The sequence below is a fragment of the Chionomys nivalis genome, chromosome 14 (genome assembly GCF_950005125.1).
Source record: "Chionomys nivalis chromosome 14, mChiNiv1.1, whole genome shotgun sequence".
Lineage (NCBI taxonomy): Eukaryota > Metazoa > Chordata > Mammalia > Rodentia > Cricetidae > Chionomys > Chionomys nivalis.
In genome coordinates, this window is record NC_080099.1 from 68,145,615 (window position 1) to 68,167,111 (window position 21,497).

The window sequence follows — 21,497 nt, forward strand, 5'->3', positions numbered from 1 at the left end:
TTCAAGGAAATTGGAAACATGTATCTAACAAAGGAGCTGTGTCTAAAATGCATTTTCCTAGGCTGGAAAAGAAACTCAGGACTTTATATGATGCTGTTACTAGGCAAGACTGAGTTACGGTACAAAGGGCTTCTATAATGGCACTTTTTTATGGACATTGGGAATTTTATTAACCACACCGCTTATTTTCCCACTTTTTTTTTTAACTGATACTCTAAGCATTTTCTAATAATGATGAGGATAAGGATGGGGCTACTCTACAAAGTACTGTGAGAATATATAAGTCCGTCATGAAGAATCCCATGTTTCATGCAATGAAACAATACTTCACATTTGCTTCTAAGAGCTAAAAATCTAAAAAAAAAAAAAAAAAAAAAAAAAAAACCTTGCTGAAAACAACTGGGGGATGAGTTTGTATATTACAAAGTACCCGAAGACAGAATACAATGCAATCATAAAAAGTTAAGCCATAGAATAATATTTATTGATATGGGAAAATGTTAACAATATACTTCTATATGAAATGTATAGGATAAAAAACAGTATATAGACCTTAATACCATTTTTATGGAAATAAAAATAACCATATATACAAAACCATGCATAAGAAAAAAATAAGAACTAAATACACCATTTATGGTTATCTCTTTAGTGAACTGGATGTGGTTAAAGCTTTCCCAATACACTGAACCTGCCCTGCACACAGTATCTGCTTCATCTGTTCTGTGATTGGTTTTAACTAATTTCCTCTCAGCAGCCTGTATCGAGGCACACAAATACCTCCTTATGCAGCTAATGCTATCTATGCCCATCAAAGTAGATGCTACCTTTATATTGGCATGGGAAGACCATTTTAACTAAAATAATATAGAGAACACCACAGTAGATGCCTGGCTATAAAAAGGTATTATTTGGAGAACTAGAAAATTCTCTACAAATGATTTTTCTCTATTTTAATAGAGAAAAATATGTTATCATTATTTTGTATTGATGGTAAGTGTGAACCATGTATTTTCAGGGGTTAGAACTGAGGAATTTGGGATATCTGCTCCCATCTGAAGAGAAGAAGGCTAAGGAGCTCAACCCACAAAACACTGTTAGTAATCTTACAAAATTAAGAAAACAACATTTTTTAAGTGAAGGAAAATGAGGTCAGAGATATAAAAAATGTTTTGTCTTCTGTAAACACTAATGCATTTTAGACAAAACACCAGGGAAGAAACTCAAAACCAGAATGCTGGAAAAATTACTCCTTCAGCCTGCAGCATAAATCTTAGTGCTTTTATCGCTTTCCACATGTCTGAAATGTCAAGACTGTGAAATTATCTTTAGCAAATAATGTTTAACTTCCGTAAGTTAATACATAGGATATACTCAGCATTTCATGGAAACAGAGGTTAAGTGCTCCAAATACACACATATAGGTCATCCTATAATTCTCGATAACTTACAACATGAAATAATGTTGAAAATAAGACTTCTGTCTCAGAACCCACTCTAGTGTACAGCTGGGTCCTGGATTCCTATTTAAAATACCAAGTGAGGGTGTGGATCTTTCAGGGTTGAAGGGTAAAGAAAAACATCTGCCCAACCTGACACGCTCCACGTTCCAGTACCATCCCAAAGCTGCTTCCTAACTTCTTATCCCATTCTTGGGAGTGAAGTCAAACAAGCCTGTAATCACTTGATCAACTTAGTAATTGTTGGCATCATGTCTGAAAGATAACAGCGCACCACTTACCTACATCTCAAAGGGAAACTCCCAGTCTTTTTCCTTACAAGTAACATGCAAGTGAAAAAAATTAAAGAAATAAAACACTTTTCAAAAGGGAGATTTGCCAAGAATTTGTAGACAAAAACTTTTTTTCTAATGAAAACATCTGTCCCTCCACCTCTCAGCAAAAACCACAGAACTAAAAGAGTCGAGCAAGTGTGCATCAAACTAGTCCAGTTCTCAGCCCGCATCAGTGGCATTCTGCCACCTCTACCTTATTCTCTCAGCATCCCTACGTCGGGCACAGCACAGGGAAGAGCACACAGAAGGGGCTTCCAGGTTGTCCAGCAACACTGTAATAGGTCATCAACACACTTGCGGAATGCAAGAGCCCCAGAGCCTTGGTTCACTATGCTCCACTACAGAAATTATAACAAAAGGCAGAAACTAAAAAAATCACTTTTTAAAATTTTACAAACTGTTGCGACCAATTTGCAACAATACTGAGGAATAACACTTGGCACATAATCACAGGTGAATACTTCTGGATGTCACTTCATCTGTCACTCATGATAAACACTTGGCACATAATCACAAATGAATACTTCTGGATTTTTACTTAATCTATTACTCCATGATGAACACTACAAAATGAAACGTGACAAGCTTGTGAAATCACAAGGAAAAGACTCTCCAAGATGTCAGTCTTCAACAAGCTCCCACTCTAATAAGCTACAGGGAGCGCTAAAGCATGTTTACGCAACAGTATGGGAATTTCTACCACAAGAAACCAGGCATTAATGGTCATTTGAAGTCATGTCTCCCCGCTAAACGAAGGCACCTGACAAACTGAAATGGACAGTCAGCTCGGGTACACCTCCGAGTTATAGGGAATGGTAATTAAGCTTGTGTCAGTTCTTCTGCACAAGCCTGACACACACGGGAATAGATCCTAAATTCTCTATTTCCGGCAAATGATAGAACCAAAGAAGGAAACGTAGTATGCTGCTGTCCACGATGGTGGCTGACTCGAGCTATCCAGCGTGTCAGCTTTGCGTGTTCATTAACCACTGTGGAATGTGTACATATGACTCGAAAATTAACCTTTTATACAGTTTCAAGTATTAATGCTCACTCCTCTTCTTGTCTTTCTTTACTTTCTTCTTTCCCAAACTCTTAGAAGACTCCTCCTGGAAAAGAAAGCAGTCAATGCAGCACCATGTAGCTGGTCTAAATGGTAAATCCTAAGTACTTTTAAAGGCACCAGGATTGTGCCTGAAGACACTTTGGCTTATAGTCCACTATAATATTTCCATCTATCGCCATTCTCCCAAGTCTAAATAGTTATGAATATATGTAATGTATAAGCAAAACAAACTCAACATATAAAGAACACATCTACATACATGTCAGGGAAGCACATACTCTGAAACCAACACAGGATTTGGGGACTTTACATCTACTCTCAGTGTGAGAGCTCACAGCTCTCTGGACCTCAGATAGTATTTAAAGGGCTTTCAGCTTTTTCTACTACAAACTCTACAGACCAGACATATAAAATTAGATTCTCCCATATTCTGACTAAAGTCTAGGTCTTCAGCTTCCTAGTTCAATAGCTTTACCAATACAATGTTAATATTTTCACCCATCCTTAATTTTCCTTTTGTCGTTCACACTGACAGCAAGCTCTAACCACAGCACCAACAGCCACTTACAGGTGAACTTGTGAAGTTCTTCTCTACCAGTATATTCCTGGCACAGTTGTTGATGTGTTTGAAACGATCGGGTCCTAGCAGAATTCCTCCATACCAACGGGACACCACCACCATGACATTCTTCACGTTCAAAATCTGTTGTTTTCAGAAGCATAATGACACATAAATAGATATGTACACATGTGAGTTGAAAGAATGAAATAACCACCAGGTGGTGGTGCACGCCTTTACTCCCAGAACATGGGAGGCAGAGGCAGGCCAGGCGGAGCTCACTGAGTCTGAGGCGAGCCTGATTATAAAGTGAGTTCCAGGACAGACAGGACTGTTGCACAGAGAAACCTTGTTTCGAAAAAAACAAAAAACAAACAAACAAAAGAATGAAATACCTGATATATAAAGCAGCATGCACTTAGTAGTTTCTAACAACTCTGGGATGAAAAGTTAGGACAAAGGAAATTTGGTAGGGCAATACAGTGTTCTATAATCTCAAACTGTTAACTTTAGAAACATCAGTCAGAGGGAAAACCATGAAGGCAGGACTTCCATTTTATTGACTGTTACCCAGAAAGCTATGGTTTGTTTTTGTTTTGTTTTGTTTTTACCAGAAACATAAGCAAAAACAAACAAAAACCTGAACCAACTACCAAATAGAAGAGGACCTGTGACACGTGACAAGTGTGGCCTTTGAAATGAAGCCACCAATGTTCACATCTGATACACAACAAAGCTCCTGCTCAAGAGAAAGGCCTCATTAGAAAGCAAACTCCACATACAGGAATAAAAGAGAGCGCAGTGACTACTGAGGAAAAAGAATCCACTCTTCAAGCTAATGTACACTCTGCGATCACCAGATGCGTGAAGGAAACAGCAGGATGGAAGAGAAATGATGAGATACACAAACTAAAAGGGACCTGGAAAAACTTAAGGCTAAAACAGTTCAATAAAGGAACTTAGATGAATGCATACAGACAAAATTTAAAAGCTACTTTCTCTGTAAAAACTGAACAAGAATCCTATGAAAACCAGGAAAAAAGTTAACACAGGAGCTGGAGAGATAGGTCAGTCATTAAGAGCACTTGCTGTTCTTGCAAGGACACAGGTTCAATTCCCAGCACCCACATAACAGTTCAATCATCTGAAACTCCAGTTCCAGGGGAGCCAATGTCATCTTCTGGCCTCTGTAGGTACTGCATGCACATGGTACACAGACATAATGCATACAAACATCCATATACATAAATTTTTTTTTTTTTTTTTTGGTTTTTCGAGACAGGGTTTCTCTGTGGTTTTGGAGCCTGTCCTGGAACTAGCTCTTGTAGACCAGGCTGGTCTCGAACTCACAGAGATCCACCTGCCTCTGCCTCCCGAGTGCTGGGATTAAAGGCGTGCGCCACCACCGCCCAGCCTCATAAAATATTTTTTTTAGAAAGGAGAAGCTATTTTAATAAGGAAGAAAATATTGCTTAAGAAAATTAAATGCAAGATTGTTAAAAATACACAAACTTTGTGCCAGGCAGTGGTGGCACACACCTTTAATCCCAGCATGCAGGTGGATCATTGTAAGTTCAAGGCCAGCCTGGTCTACAGAGTGAGTTCCAGGACAGCCAGACCTACACAGAGAAGCCCTGTTTACAAAAACTAAAAACAAAACAAAACAAACAACCTTTGGAAGACAGCCAAAAAAATGGCTCAGTCAATAAAAAGAGAACAGCAATTTAATTTTTAACAATGAAACATCCTTCATCTACCCCATGTTTTAGTAACCGACTAACAGGAAGTTTCACAAAGACAGAAGAGAAGAGACGCAGGGAAGCCACTGCAAGGAAACAAGGAGCAGTTTCCCACAGATGCAGACAATCTTGTATTTTTTCCTAGAATACACTTGGTATTAACTGTTGGCACTCTGACTCAATCCAGTGGTGAAGACTGCTCCTCAATCAATGTTTATGACCAGTACCACACATCATTCTTCCTAAGTGGAGCTCTGGTCTGTTGGAAGACTCTAAGGTCTGTAAGTGCACATTCAGAGTTGAGCTCTACACTGACCTCCATGAGATGAAGAAGACGGCCCCCAGCAGCTGTTTCTCCATCATCCTCGCAGTCCTGTAAGAAGGTCTGCTTGTCCTCACAGTATATCCTAAAATATACAGAGAGGGCTATACTTGGAACCATCAAAGTATAATAAATATGTCATACAAATGTTAGTCCTCGATATGACCACCTCAGAAATTAACATATTTATCTTAAAATCCTTCTTGAACTCTGTCTGAGGCATTCTTGTGGCTGGCTGGGCACATAAGCTCATCTTCACGATGGGGACACTAGGACCCCGCGGTTTCCCCTTTTTACTAAAGTGCTGTTTTTGTGGGAATTTACACCTGCAATTTCCTGAAAGCTGTGAGTTAATGCAGAGCCGTGACAGAAAGCCGGCCACAGAAAATATACTACATCAAGGCATTATACAACAGGATCTGCAAAGGGATATGCAAGAAATAGGAAGCACACTCCTGTCTTCAAAGAGCCCACGACAGAATGAAAAAATGGAGATGAAGCCAGCATACGTGAATGCTTCATTTTCTTCCTCTCATTTCATCCAGCTATCAAGTTTTAATATATTGCTGGAAATAGCAGTAAGTGACTGTGACCCCAACACTTAGAGGGTAGAAGTGGGACCAGTTTAACACCCAATAAAGCAAGTTGGAGGTCAGCCTGGGCTATATGAGACCCTACCCAAGCAAACAAACAAAAAAATAAATAAGCAAGCAAGTAAGCAAACAAAAAGAACTACATTAAATTTCTATCTAGATACTGTTCAGGGGACACACATTCATATGCATGTAAATCTTTTTTTTTTTTTTTTTTTTTTTTAAGATGTGAAGCAACTAATAGGAAAAACTCTCTTATGCAAACTGAATCTTTTGAATTTAAAGTCTGGCTAACCTAGACTTTATAAACATTCAACTGAACTTTAAATTTATACTAACTCCATATATCTATATTCTGTTTTACTTTAGGGCTAAACTACATCTTTAACTCTTATTATTTGGTATATTTTCAAATGTTCTTTATGTCTTCGCAAATCAGCAACACTTGCACTCAAAACCCCAAAAGCTCTCAACTCATTATTTATAGGAGTATAAATGGATTTAAAAATAACCTTTGGGAAAATTTGAAATATATATCAAGTTTCAGAAGTATTCATACTTTTTGATAATTCTACTATAAAATCATTTTCTTCCTTTTAATTATATCTGCACTTCATTTTTTAAAAAGATGAGGAGCTGGAAGGCAAGCACCTTACCAGCTCATTACAAGCATGAGGCCCTAAGTCTGCAACCCCAGCACCCACGGAAAGGTCTGGGGGGCAATGTGTCCCTGTAGCCCTGCACTGAGGCACAAAGGCCAGGGGGTGAGGATGTACTGGCCAGTTAGTCTAGCCAAACTAGTGAGGCAGAGAGCAATGGAGGACAACACCCAGCAGTGATCTCTGGCCTCCACTCAGAAAAGCATGTCTCCCCACACATGCGCACACAAAGGAGAAGTGACAGAGCTACTCTGCAGAAATAATCTAATTCATGTTCAAAACATGTCTGCCAGACTTGCTTCACAATAGTGAAAATCAGATAAAGTACAATGAAAAAGAAACAGCAAAATAAATTGAGGTGTAGAACCCAAAGACATTGAAACAGTTTTTAATCAAGTAAATATAGAAAATATTTTTATCAAATTAAAAATAGAGGACACAAGTTATAGTACTGAAAAGAGTTGGCATCTCACAGAAAAGACAACACACACCAAACACTAGCAAAGGCAGTTAGCAGAAGCCGTGCCCTCCTTCTGTCTCTCTTCCTGCAGTGTGTAAATATTTCACAGGTCTACTAGTATAATAAAAAACAGCTACATTTCAAAATCATGCATAATTTCCCGAGAACTGTGTATGAATTGCATAGTCTAAAGACTGACAGCCACTTACCTATAGGCATAGATATTGTGGGTGGCACTGGCTATTTTCTTGTTTTCATACAACTTGGCAAGAACCATTTTCACCTTTTAAAAAAAAAAGCAGTGATATAAACAAATATGACTTTTATTTGCTCTCTAAATGCTAGAAAATTAGAATTAAAAGTGATTTCATATAAACCTTATACCAAAACAGTTCCTTAAAGGGTCCACTGAGTTCTGAAGTGATCTAATAGGGCAGACACTTCCTGAGCACTAATAACCAACAGATGTTTTAGTCTGTGTGTCTAAGGCACAATATATGAGAATGTGTTCCTCAGGTAGAGAACTTTTCATGTAAACGCAAGCATTTCCAGAAGCTAGCTCTGAAATTTCCTCAGTGTGCCCACGCTTATGATAGGTGTACAGTACAGCATGCTCCCAATGTGATAAAAATCACAACTTTCTCTAGGAATCAAGCATGCTTCACAGAGGAGTCCTGAGCCAGCCCTTGGAAGTGACAGTCCTTCTGCATCAAAATGCAAAGGAGAAGGAGCATAAGGAAGAAATTCACTCAGAGGACAAATGCAAGGAATAGGAGGATTGGATAAATAACTAAATAACAATTAAAAAATGCAAAACAAAATTTCCAAATCAACAAGAGATATATTTCCACATAAATGTAAAATTAATGAACATGAGTGAGTATGTGCTATGAATGTCTACCCAAGACTCAGCATTAACTGGTATCTGGATTTCCTGTCAACCCTGAAAGGAGTAAGAAGAGAGGCTGAGGAAATGCTGCATGCAGCTCCTTAAGAATCTGAAGAAGACAGAGGCAGGCGGATCTCTGGGAGTTCGAGGCCAGCCTGGTCTACAAGAGCTAGTTCCGGGACAGGCACCAAAGCTACAGAGAAACCCTGCCTCGAAAAATAAAAATTTAAAAAAAAAAAGAATCTGAAGAAGAGGCGAGAAGCACCATTAATGGTACATTAGGAATTAAACAAATGGCTAGAGTTTAGATTTTTCCCTTGCAATGGAAATCAGCAAAGATTCTGTGAAAAGGAGGCTGGGTGGAAAAGAGAGTGAGATGCAGTCAGATTGCCACAAACTCATGAGAAATCCTGAAAACCACTTGAGATGAACTCAGAGAGGCCAAGTCTAACATACACTGTGCACTTGCTGTCATCAGTTACCACTTTCAAGTCGCAGGCTCGGGATCAATACAGTAGGGTAGGCAACCGTCTTAAAGACAATCTCAGCTCACAGTCTAAAGGTCTGTGACGAGAAGAGGGTCCAGGATGGCAAATTCATTAGAGTGTGTGAGAAGGAACCTGAGGAATATGAGCAAAGCCAGGGACAAGAGATCATCAGTCAGCTGAGTGGAAAAGCAGTCCTCCTGAGCACACATCTAGGCAGAAGAAATGTCCCCTCCCAGACACTGAGAGTAAAGTTCTTGTAAAAAGAACTCTATTCCTAAGAGTCAATGCTTCAGAGGTGCTTAGAGGGCTGGGGGAATAGGGCACTGGCATAGAGATGTGAGGTTCTGGGTCTGCAAAGAAAAGAAAAGGGGTGGAGGCCAGAGTAGAAACAGAGTCCAAAGGAAGGAGCTACCCCTGGAGGGTGAGCAATGGACTGCATTTTTTCCTGTTGTTTGCGGTTTATGTAAAATTGGAACTGCCTTGCCCATCAGAACAGTTAAATTTCTGCTAGATCATAAAGACAGGCCCTGCTAAAAAGAAGAAGAGAGACAAGGACCTACAGACAGAGGTTTTGAAGAATGAGTTGTCATTTACATCCTTTGGTAGGAATAAAGTCGACTAACACCAAGAAGACATGTGGAAGACTGGACTTGGCATATGGGCCCAAATGCTCTCCCTCATCAGGCAACAGTAAAAAAGACTTAGCTTCACATATTCAGTAGAACAAATAATTCTTTTTGACCAGCTAGTAAGCATCATGAATTTCTATAGTAACACAAGTTTTTCTTAAAGATTAAGAAAGGATTTTCATAAAGAATAAGATCTAATCAGAATTTAAATACAGCTCTAACGTTGGTGCTCAGTGGTAAAATGCTTATCTAGAATAGAAATGACCTAGTTTAATCCTCAGCAAAAAAGCAAAATTTAAATACAATTTTAAAAGCAAAAACAAGCAAATCTCTCATGGTCACAGAAATCTGGGAGTGGAAAAACAAGTAAATGATATTTTTCTTATGTGAAGTCGTAAGAGTGAGAAGAAAGGTGTCAATGTAAAACCATTACTAGGACCACACTGGTGGAAGAGGAAGGCGGGTAGGACACAGTCACGCACCTGCTTAGGACAGACTACGGGGGCCACATGTGCCTGAAAAGTGCTCCTTCGGTCTGTAATAGGAACGCCATGATCAACTGGAGGCAATTCTTCTATTTCTATAAAGTCAAAGAATTAATTTACCTTTTAAAAAATAAGCTATAAAGGAAAAGAACTGGGATGTAAAGAATATTATATGGAAAAGCTAAGCAAAAGCAGCATGAATAATCACCTACCAAAATTAAACTTTTAGTAAAATGTTCATAAATGTATTGTATGTAAGAGAAAAATAAATGATTTTCACTGTCATTGCTACAAATCCAGGACTCAAATACTGGACTGCTGTACCAAACTGAGACAGCATCTAGTTTCTAAGAGAGTGGAGGGCTCCTCAGACCAAAGATAGACAAATGTTTACACCACAACTTGTTTCTCCATGTAGACCAACCTCTTGGACTGGGAAATCCCTGACTGGCTTTATATTGTGTGGCTGTAATATGTTTTCTAATAGAACTGCTCCTATGTCACATAATGGAATTTAACACAAAAATACTATATCCAGACAGTATCCCACAAAAGTGCAATGATTTTCAGCTGTTCTACCTTTTCAACAAGTTTAAGAATCACTATAAATGAACTATGGTAAAGACCCTAACTGTCTTGGCTGCTGCTAACCAAAAGGGAAGGGAACACATTTCAACGTCTACGAGAAAACAAGCAAGCACTCCCTCACACATTAACCTTTCCCGTTTCTAGGTCTCTCTAGAAGTATCTCCTCCAGAAGAACTAGTTAGAAACAGCGTACCTGGTGCATGTTCACTGATGTTGAAGTCTAATGTTTGAACTGCATTTTCTCGCTGATACTCTACATTTTCACATTCAACATCTTCCTCTTCAGTTTTTTTCTTTACATCTGGGCCTACATGAATATGAGACATTATGATTGATCCATGAAACTAAAAAGAAATTACACCTACCAAAATCATTGAAATCCTAGCACTTGGAAGTCAGACAGAGGCAGGCGGATCTTGGTTAGATCCAGGCCAGCCTGGTCTACATAACAAGTTCCAGGTCAGCCAGGGCTATATAGTGAGACCTGTCTAAAAAAAGAAAAGAAGCAAAAATTGGATCCTGACCTCTATACACCATTCTTCAACAGAAGAAAACATGATTTTTCTTACAACAGAATTCTAAGAAATAAATAAATGAAGGATATGAGGGTCTTTTTAGCCATGAGATAAAAATCAGAGTGATTTTTGATAAGACTACTGATGGGTACTAAGACTTGTGTGCTTTCAAGAAAGGACAGGAAGGGAAGGAGAGTAGCTCAGGGGCAGGGTACTCCCTGCATGGCACACCCCTGCTTCAATCCCCAGTACAGAAAGAAGAAAAGGAAGCACCTCAGCGGGGCCTTAGGGAACATTCCCCCAAAACTATAGTCTTAGAAGAAGGAAGCAAGGATATTATGTGAGCTTGGGAATTTGAGGCCAACCTGGGTACTGGGCAACATAGCAAAGCCCTATTTTTCCCACCAATAAATAAGTAAATTAAATGAATAAATCCACCTCTCCCCACACAAAAGGAAAGAAATTAACTACCATGATTAATTTTACATGTTAACTTAGCAAGGCCCTAATGTGGATATCTTTGAACAAACACTATTACTGATGTTTCTATGAGGTCATGTTCTGGATGGGATCGACATTTACAGCCACCAGCTCTTTTTCCCATCACAATGGAGCCTCATCCACGCTAAGGGAAAAGGCTGACCTCCATAGGATACTCTCCCAGCAGACTACCTTTGGACATAAACTGCAACATTAAATTACACTGTGCTGCTCCTCGCTAATTCCAAACTTGCCATCCTCATACCTGTACAAGCCAATCCCTCAAAATAAAGCTCTATATGCATACAAGTATGGGGTTTGCTTTTCTGGAGAAGCCCAACATACTAACTTTATGGTGACGACAATTGGTGGATACCACTTTAAGCAAAGGATCAAGGTAAACATTAGTAGTCAGGAGACAAACTGATCTCATGAACTTCCTGGTGTGGTGTCATGTGCTGTAAAGCACTTAGTAAGCAAACTGAAGTCAGAAACTTCTCAGTGTGCTGCATGTAAAAGATACAGTATCATTTCTAGGTGCTCTCACCAGAAACAGCTCACTCCAGTCACAAGCTGACAAGACCAAACCATCAGCATTCCATAAAATAAGTGGTCAGAAAATTCAGAAGTGTCAAGGCTATATAAGTTAACAAAAGGGACCGGAGAGGGACTCAGTCATTAAAGTGCTTACCACACAAGCAAGAGGACCTGAATTCTGTCCCTAGAGTCCTTCCCACTGATGCAGAGGCAGAAGCAGGAAGACCCGTGAGGCTCACTGAGTAGCCAGCCTAACCCAATTGGGGTGCTCCAAGCCAATGAGAGTCTATTTCAGGAGGCAGAATGCCATTTCTGCAGATAACATCCAACACTGTCCTCTGGCTCCATGTGCGCACAAACATGCACCTGTGCACACATGCGCGCACACACACACACACATACACACATATGGACATATGCTCAGACATTTGTTTAGAAAGTCCAGGGGGTGGTGGCATATGCCTTTAATCCTAGCACTCAGGAAGCAAAGGCAGGTGGATCTCTGTGAGTTCGAGGCCAGCCTGGTCAACAGTGTGAGTTCCAGGACTGGCTCCATAGATATTAAAAATTCCTGTCTCAAAACAGGAAAGAAAGAAAGAAAGAAAGAAAGAAAGAAAGAAAGAAAGAAAGAAAGAAAGAAAGAAAGAAAGAAAGAAAGAAAGAAAGAAAGAAAGAAAGAAAGAAAGAAAGAAAGAAAGAAAGAAAAAGTTAAGGAAAGATCAAGGAGCGGATTACAGAATAGAAGAGACCAAACTAATAAACAAATGGAGTGCAGAATCCTGGACAAGGTCCTATAGCAAACGAAAAGATGTCAGTGGTAAAACTCGTGAAGCCTGGGTAAGCTCTTTAATGTGGTTGAAGTCCTGCTCCCTGGTAACTGTTCCGTTGTTACACAAGATGGTAAAGGGTCGGGTAAGGACGTGAAGAACCATGTTACTACTTCTATCACGTTCCGTAAGTTTAAAATAAGCTCTGATTTCTTTTAAAAATTTAAAAAGTTGTGTGATATACTTAAAAATTTAAAGATTTTACCGGGCGGTGGTGGGGCACGCCTTTAATCCCAGCACTCGGGAGGCAGAGGCAGGCGGATCTCTGGGAATTCGAGGCCAGCCTGGTCTACAAGAGCTAGTTCCAGGACAGGAACCAAAGCTACAGAGAAACCCTGTCTCGAAAAACCAAAAAAAAAAAAAAAAAAAAAAATTAAAGATTTTATTGTAGAAAAAAACAAAAATATACTGAAATAAAATGACTAACTACTTGACAAGTAGCTAGCTGCCTGGAGAAGACAGTTCTCAAGCTATGCCCAGGTCACTAACTCTTACCCTAATATAGTTCTTTAACACGGTTTTATGTTTGCTGTTTTTTTACTTTTACAAAAAATTAGAATAGAAAAAAATGGGTACAGGATTTGCTAGGTATATATTTGACCACTAAGCTACATTCCCAGTTCAAAAACATTTTAAAGAAAAAGACTCAAATGAAACTTTAAAATAAAGTTTTAAAGGACTTTCCAACACTAAACAGCTTCAGAATCTGAAGAGCCACAGCTGCGGAGGGCATGTCATTGCTGCAGGAGTGTAGCTTGCTGGAGCTCAGGGTTCTGAACGAGTGACACGCTCCACTCTCCAGCTAGCCCAACTCTCAAAGACAAACTGGCGAAATCGCGGGGTTTGACGACTGTTAGAGACTTACTCTTTGTCATTCATGCTCTGAGTGCTGTGAGATCAGAACATGGATTCAAAGTCAAAGAAAACACTTTAACAATGTTACAGAGATCGGTGTCTTTACGCCACTCTCTCCACTCCTCTCTGATTTTTAACAAAGCAGTAAAAAATATTTGCTTCTATAGAAAAATGGCAAAAAAAAAAAAAACCAAGTCATCTGGAAACACATACACTGCCATCAACTTTAACATACAACACAAATGGTTCTCTGCCAACAACCCTCATTTTGAAATTCTAAATATGTCACAGGGCTCTTTCCTAATTCTTCCCCCAACACTGAAAACAATTTTACCGGGGGTGACAATAGAAAGTGATTTAGAATACCAGGGTAAATGGAAACGGAGTTCTTTCTCTCCAAAGGCTGTGGTGGTGTCTGACAGCACAGTAGAGTGAAGGGGAAGGAAGCCCACGCTGTCACCTACCCAGAAGCTCAATAAAAGGCTGGCAATGCAGGATGGTTTCACACTCTAGGTAAAGGTTACTCCTTTACTCAGAAGGGTGAACAATTATGGTGTGTGAATTATATCTCATTTGAAAGCCTACTTTAAAATTAAATTCTATATCCTAATATTAGTCAAAAATACTTCTCAGAGTTATTTTCTGATGAATACTAGATTTGTTTAAGACTAATATCTAATTTATATGTCCAAATTTTGAGGAATTCTACTAAGATCATAATACCTTAATGATTCAAGAAGAATGTACTTTAGATTCAAGTTCTTTCTCCACAAAATTTTACATTCTAAAAGTATAATCTACAGAGACACTTTAGAGAAAGAAGCTGCTATAACTACATGAGTAAGTGAACTCTCAAGAGGAACTTCTTGTGATAGAGAATTCATAAACTTTGCAGGACATAGTGTCACTTGCCTTTAATCACAGCACACAAGGGGCAGAGACAGGCAAATTTTTGAGTTCGAGGCCAGCCTGGTCTACAGAGCACATTCTAGGGATACACACAGAGGGGGGGGGGAGGGAGGGGGGGAGGAAGAAGAAGAAGAAGAGGAGGAGGAGGAGGAGGAGGAGGAGGAGGAGGAGGAGGAGGAGGAGGAGGAGGAGGAGGAGGAGGAGGAGGAGGAGGAGAAGAAGAAGAAGAAGAAGAAGAAGAAGAAGAAGAAGAAGAAGAAGAAGAAGAAGAAGAAGAAGAAGAAGAAGAAGAAGAAGAAGAAGAATAGAGATTTTCAGGTGTAATTTCAATCATAACACCCATATGAAAATTTAACTACTCCAAATTAGAAGCAGACAAAGTCCACTCGTACTCTCACCTGGCTCTGCCGTCTGGGACTTCTGTATCAGAACATCTCTTATTTTCTCCACCCACAGATAAAGAATACTTTCACCAATATTCTGTCTAAACAAAATCCAAGGATAAAATTCATTATTTCAAAAACCATATCTCAAATCCAAAATATTTATTTACAATTATAAACCCAAGATATTATAATAAAATCTAACCATGTCTTTCCAAATACATGAAGTTTACCAAGATTTATGTCTGAGTAACATAATGCTGATATATTGTGTATATCAGCATTAAAGATTCCAAATGGCTCCAAAATTAATACACCTTACTTAAAACTAAATTAAGGAGAACATTCAAGGAAAGGAAAGAAGTGTCTAAATCTGAACTACACAAATGAGAAAGGTATAGACATGATTTGTTCCGATCCATGAGTGGTTTTAGGATTTGTATCCAATCACCACTAGCTTTACTCGACTCTTTGAACAATTCAATCTACTTGTTTGACACACAAATCCTTCAACAAGACGTATGTATATAGAATATATTGGGATTCTCTCAGGAATTTAGTTTAAGAGATCTAAAACACATGGAACTCAGCAGCTTTATATCCATAACACGTTTTTTGACAAACTAGTCTATTGCATAATTGATTCATTTTGGTTTCAAATACGTGAGTGCCTCAAATAATTAAATTCATCTCAAATCACTGAGAAAAAGAATAGGCTTTGAGCTTTGAAGTTAAATAAGACATCAATAAAATAAAGACCAAGTATCTTGTTTTTAGGGAGTGATGCTAACTCTGTTAGCTTTGGGGTGTGTTTAAAGAAATACCCAAACTATGTCATAGCAGCACCTTACTGCTTTCCTTCAACACTTCCCTCAAAATTATTATCCTCATCAGGAGCCATCACAGGAAACTTTCAAAACAATCCCTTTTCCAGACCATCCAACCCAGCCATCTCCCTGGAGCCTAGCTTCTGGCACTAAATCGGTCTTTGCTGCACCCCTTTGCAAGCTTTATTTGTCACGAGAACAGACAGCAACCGGAGGTTTGTAAAGACAGAGAACTTTAAATGGTATTCGCATCTCTCTTCTGTAGACAGTGCAAGATCCAATGGATTAAGTGTACACCAAGTCCCAAGGTCACTATATACAACAACACAGCTGATACTCAGAACTCTCCAAAGATAGCACCATGATTTCCCCCCTTATAGAGACAAGAAAACAAATTTACAGAGATCATTTAGCTAGTCCGCCAAATAAGAAGGCGTGAGCTGAAATAAGAACATAGAACCAAGGTTCAAAGCTCAAGTCAACTACATTTTGCTCCCCTATCAAACAGCTAATGATAAGGACACATCAACAGTCTATGGGATGAATTTGTATAAAACCCACAGGCACATACTGCTGAAGGTTTGTCTGTTCTGGGTCAATCTTCAAACTAGAAGGCTTAAACACAAGACTAAATGACCTTGGTGCATGGGAGCCCTCCCTATGTTAGAGCCTCCAGTATACAGGCTACATTGCATGAGGTTCTGGGACTACAGTAGGGAGCAGAATAATGTCAGCCCTTTCTTAGTGCTGGTAACCATTTTCTGTACAAAATCACAGCTTTATATAAAGATCTATCTCCCACTCTTATTCTGCTGAATTCCTCATCACCATCACCTAGTAATACCCACTATACACAGTAAGTGCCAAAATGCTTATTATCACAATTAACATCACTAGTCTCTTTGAAACTTAAAAATCATCCCTTTGTAAATATAAACTCACATTCAAATTTTATTCTTTAAAACAAGGTCTTAATGTGTGCAGCCCAAACTAGTCTGTATGTCTACTCACTATGGAGTCGAAGCTACCTGGAATCCACGCTCTTCCTATCTGTTTCTGTGCTGGGCTCACAGACTAGAGTCACCACATCAGACTCCTCATTCAGCATTTGAAAAAAAAATACCTTGGAAGAATTTGTACAATTAGTAATTTCCCACAACAACTCAATCTTCACTTCAGATGTCTCCTCCTCACAGGGCTCCCCAGGAAGGCACAGCGAGAGCATGTCTGCAGAGCTGTACAGCTGCTGCGCCCATGCACTGGCATTAAGACTGCAGTCTGAGAAGCCAGTGCAGAGGCACACTGGGCCAAGCAGAAATCATTCTCTACCACAGACCTCCAAAAGTCTACCAATAAAATACAGAAATATTTGTATTACAAGAATTACACTATATTTGTCTCCTCCTGCAACAAGAATCTACTTCTATCTTTTAACTATCCACTAGGAATTAGTGCGACTTATTTAAAAAAAAAAAAAAAAAACAAACAAACTGGTCTTCAAACTTTTGCCATTCATTGCTGTAATGAAAGCCTTTATAGAATCAGAAGCTGATTAAATTGAACATAGCTGAAAGCCTTGTCTACTAAGCCCCTGCAATCTTCCTCTTTGTTTAAGCTCTCTAGCTCATAGTAGGAAATTCTGCTTTCCCACACACTTGCTTCTTCAGAGGTCCAAAGCAACAGGGCTGATCAACAACAGATAGGAATCTACAAAACTGTGACCTGAAATAAACCTATTCTCTGTAAATTAGCACAAGAGTTTCACTTAAATGGTGCACAGCTAACAAACTAATACTGTGCGCAAAATAAAGCATATTACATGGATATCACTTAATCCTTACAATGATACCATCCTCATTCTATCAGTATAAAAATAAACACAAGGAAGCATGCTATTAAAAAGCTAATTCCAGAAGCTTGACCAAAACAGCCTAAACATAACCCAACAGGCTGCTGATATTATGCAGGTACACATTCATCCGTGTGTGTGTGTTACTGGGGATCAAATCTACTACCTCATAATTCTTCCCCCAACACTGAAAACAATTTTACCGGGGGTGACAATAGAAAGTGATTTAGAATACCAGGGTAAATGGAAACGGAGTTCTTTCTCTCCAAGGGCTGTGGTGGTGTCTGACAGCACAGTAGAGTGAAGGGGAAGGAAGCCCACGCTGTCACCTACCCAGAAGCTCAATAAAAGGCTGGCAATGCAGGATGGTTTCACACTCTAGGTAAAGGTTACTCCTTTACTCAGAAGGGTGAATAATTATGGTGTGTGAATCACATCTCTGAACTTGCCTTCAGAAGCCAAATAAGTATTATTACACCTTCCAACTTTAAATATTACCATATTTTTCTATCAAATGCACATGTGAAGTTATGTAATTAACCTTTCAGTTTGCTTAATGTGAATGTTTTTGTTAATAAAAGAGCCTAACAAAAGATTCAGGAAAAGTATGAGCAGATCTGTCAAGAAAAGCCCAGAGCAGAAATCAGGAGCAGAGTGTTTGTGAAAAGCTACCTGTCGCTTACTTACATATATATCTCCTCAAGGCTGTTTGATAAGTCTGCACGTTCTTGTCCTTTCAACCAAGGAGCACTAAGATTGAATAAAACACAGATTAAAAAATTATCCAAGAATTAGATAAATATTTGAAATATTCATTAATATGTTTTTTAGACCTATACAAAATTAAAACATTTTCATTGACCTTAATTCATTTAATCTGCTCAAGAAACCATAGCAAAATCCACACTAAAATTACTGAATTTTAATGACTTAAAAAAAAAAACAAAAAAAACAGAAGTTGAGTTCCTAGGGTACCACAAACCTGCCCAAATTTGTATCAGTGGCACAACCTGCTCAAGAATTTAACACTCCAGATTTGGAATGTCTGCCACAGTGCCAGGAGTTACCATTGTTTTTTTTTTTTTTTTTTAGCTGCAAAAGCTAGACTAACTAATAGGTAATTCTTAAAAATGAGTCCAACAAGTAAGCAAGCTATCGTGTGATTGTAAAAATGCTTTTTTCTGAAAAGATATTTAAGAGCATTCTCTATCATTTGCAATTAGATAAAAAATACAGAACTATTTTTATTAGTTTTATTAGCATACTTTTGAAATACACACAAAAATAACACTTGTAGATACAACTTTTCATAGCCAATTTATGCAACTCTGTTCCCATGACTTTTCTAAACTATAGCATTAAAGGTGACATAGGTCACAAGACACAGCATCAACAGATCAGGACCCTGCCAATAAAACCTGGATGACTAAAATGTGGTTCTTCAACAGCAGCAGAGGGAGAAAGCAGGTGCGACCACCTGGAGCACCCTGGATCATTTGAAGAAGGCTGGCAGTGTGAAGTTAATCCAAGAGTTGAGTTAGGAAGCTGAACAACAAGGAAGGCTTTCCTCCCCATCTCTAAACACAGTCCTGCAGCTTCCTGACCACTGTGAACTCAGACTCTCTTTTTTACTAAGTACCATATATCAATGTGTTTTACATCATTCTGTAAAATGCTCTATACTAACTTAGATGTTTCTACTGTCTATGTTCATTTTAAACAAACCATTTTGTATAAACACAATGACTGTGTAGAAACTATCTTCGAGAGTAAAATATTTCTATAAAAGTATAAAGGTAAAAATGTAGCTTACTTCAGCTGATAAACGGGCGGTGCTGTACCTGGGTACTCACTCGGTAAATTCACCTACAAGCAAGTTTTAGAACAAATTTGCTTACACTGATCGCAGCTGAAAAGCAACTACATTTATAATGTCAGCCAATGAACAAGTTTCTAATTTGTCTAGACAGAAGACAAACAATTGGTTTATATACTATTCATGGTTCTACAAAAATATGTTGTTAGAGAGGCTCTTTATGTTTTTGAAAGCTAATTCTTGGCAGAGAAACCATAAGAGAATGAAAGTTAAGAATAAGTTTAAGGGGGCTGGAGAGATGACTCAGTGGTTAAGAGCACCAGCCACTCTTTCAGAGGACCCTGGTTCAATTCCCAGTACCCACATGACAGCTCACAACTGTCTGTAACTCCAGTTCCAGGGTATCTGACACCTTCACACAGACAGACATGTGAGCAAAACACCAATGCACATAAATAAATAAATAAATAGGAATCATTTTTAAAATCAAAAACAATAGAAGCTTAAGAAGAACAGAAATGACTAAAAAACAGATACAGGGGCACTATACCCTGACTCCAATGAATGTTGATGTTATTTTTCATTATCCAAGTAAAAATAAAGAACCCTATAAAATACCATTCAAGATAGTCTGTGAAAAACACATGTCTTTTAAAATCAATATTGTGGAACAAATACTGGAAAATCCACAATTCGGATTCTTTACATAAAATTATCACAGTTGTAGAATACGTGCTAAGATACAAAGTCACGATTAATCTTTTAGTCTAAGTACAAATAAATTCTAATAACAAGACAAATATAGTTCTATGACTTTTCTTCATAACCTAGTCTTTCTCTTAAATATTAGCCACCTTTCCTGATCTAAACCTTCTGTTATTGATTAGAGTAACAAAAGGAAGTATAACTCAAGTCTGAAAATAGATTAACAGATTTAATAATTAGAAAAATAAAGACAAAATTGCAAACAAAAAAAAAGCATGACCTGACCTTAACCTGAGACTTAAATATCTATGTTTGTATAATCATGACAATAATCATCAAAGGCAATCCAGAAAGAAATCCATGCTGCAATAATCATAAACACATGGTATCAGCTATATATTAAATACTGTTGACTGGAAAACAGCTATAAAGAAGAAAAAATACCTGCAAGCAAACTGTCCATTTGGGATCATCTATGTTATCGCTGATTCTAATACAAAATATTTTGGCAGAATCGTCAATGACACACCACTCCTCGCCATAAATGGCTGCCATTGCTTCAATTTCCTCATTCTGAAAGTTGATTTTAAAACGTCAACAAATGAACATACACAGATAAACCTATTCTCACTACCTTTTACGGCATTAACAATTAACATAAAAGGAGTCTTATGAGGCCAAATGTTCTAAGCATGCTCTGCTGTCTGGTTTCTCGATACTATTGCTATGACTGTAACCAGCTTGTTAAATTTGTTGTCGTTTTTAATTTGGGAACAGGACTCAGTAGGGTTATTTTTTGCTTTTTTTTTTTTTGCTAACTACCTCAAATCGCTTAAGAATTTCGGGGTTAAAACGTAATGACAGTCATGTATGGTGCGCACACCTTTAATCCCAGCACTCTGGAGGCAGAGGCAGGTAGATCTCTCGGAGTACCAGGCCAGCACGGTTGACATGGTGAGCTCCAGGCCAGCCACAGCTATACAGAGTGACACTGTCTCAAAATCAACGACATAATAAATAGGCCTAAAGTTGGAAAATGGGAGGCAGAATAGCTAAGTCACGTGCTAATAATGGTTAACGAGTCCCGGACTCACAGGCCGCGGGAGAGGACACACAGCCCCCAAAGGCAAGACCAGCTGTACCTGGACTGCGGTTCCCTGCCAGGGGGGCCTCACCTGCCTCTGGTCGCTCCCTACGTCCCCCTCGGCCATGGGGTCCCTAGGAGCAACCACACAACAACTGCACAGGTCGGAGAAAAAATACAGGAAGCGGCCACCGAACAGACCTATGGTGCACCGGAACTGAAAGTCCAGCGCCGCCTATTCAAACATCTGCTTCCGGGTCCCAGCCAGGCGTGGACAGGGCCCCTAGGCTGCTGGACTTAGCCAATTGTCTTGGGCATGCGCATTCTTTTTGAGTAACCTGTGAGTGATCTAGAGGACGCTTGCTCGCACAAGCAGCTGCCAGGCGCCTCCGCGGCTCTTTAGCCCAGAGAGTCGCGGGCATGGGGTCTTGTGTACTG

General features: G+C 39.0%; 1 protein-coding gene across 2 annotated transcripts; it reads right to left on the bottom strand.

Annotated features, from left to right (window-relative positions):
* Positions 1–473: 473 nt before the first annotated feature.
* On the bottom strand, positions 474–21,260 carry Impact (impact RWD domain protein). 2 transcript variants are annotated; one of them, XM_057789352.1, is made up of 11 exons: positions 21,151–21,259; positions 20,420–20,548; positions 19,268–19,320; positions 18,142–18,204; positions 14,794–14,879; positions 10,466–10,579; positions 9,682–9,779; positions 7,403–7,476; positions 5,476–5,566; positions 3,430–3,564; positions 474–2,904 (listed from the first exon to the last, which is right to left on the bottom strand). In XM_057789352.1, the coding sequence occupies exons 1-11, from the start codon at positions 21,184–21,186 to the stop codon at positions 2,839–2,841; spliced, it is 945 nt and encodes a 314-aa protein (XP_057645335.1). In that variant the 5' UTR covers positions 21,187–21,259; the 3' UTR covers positions 474–2,838. The 2 variants fall into 2 exon arrangements, with proteins under 2 accessions (XP_057645335.1, XP_057645336.1); XM_057789353.1 differs by lacking the exon at positions 20,420–20,548 and having other exon boundaries at positions 21,151–21,260.
* Between the last annotated feature and the right edge of the window lie 237 nt (positions 21,261–21,497).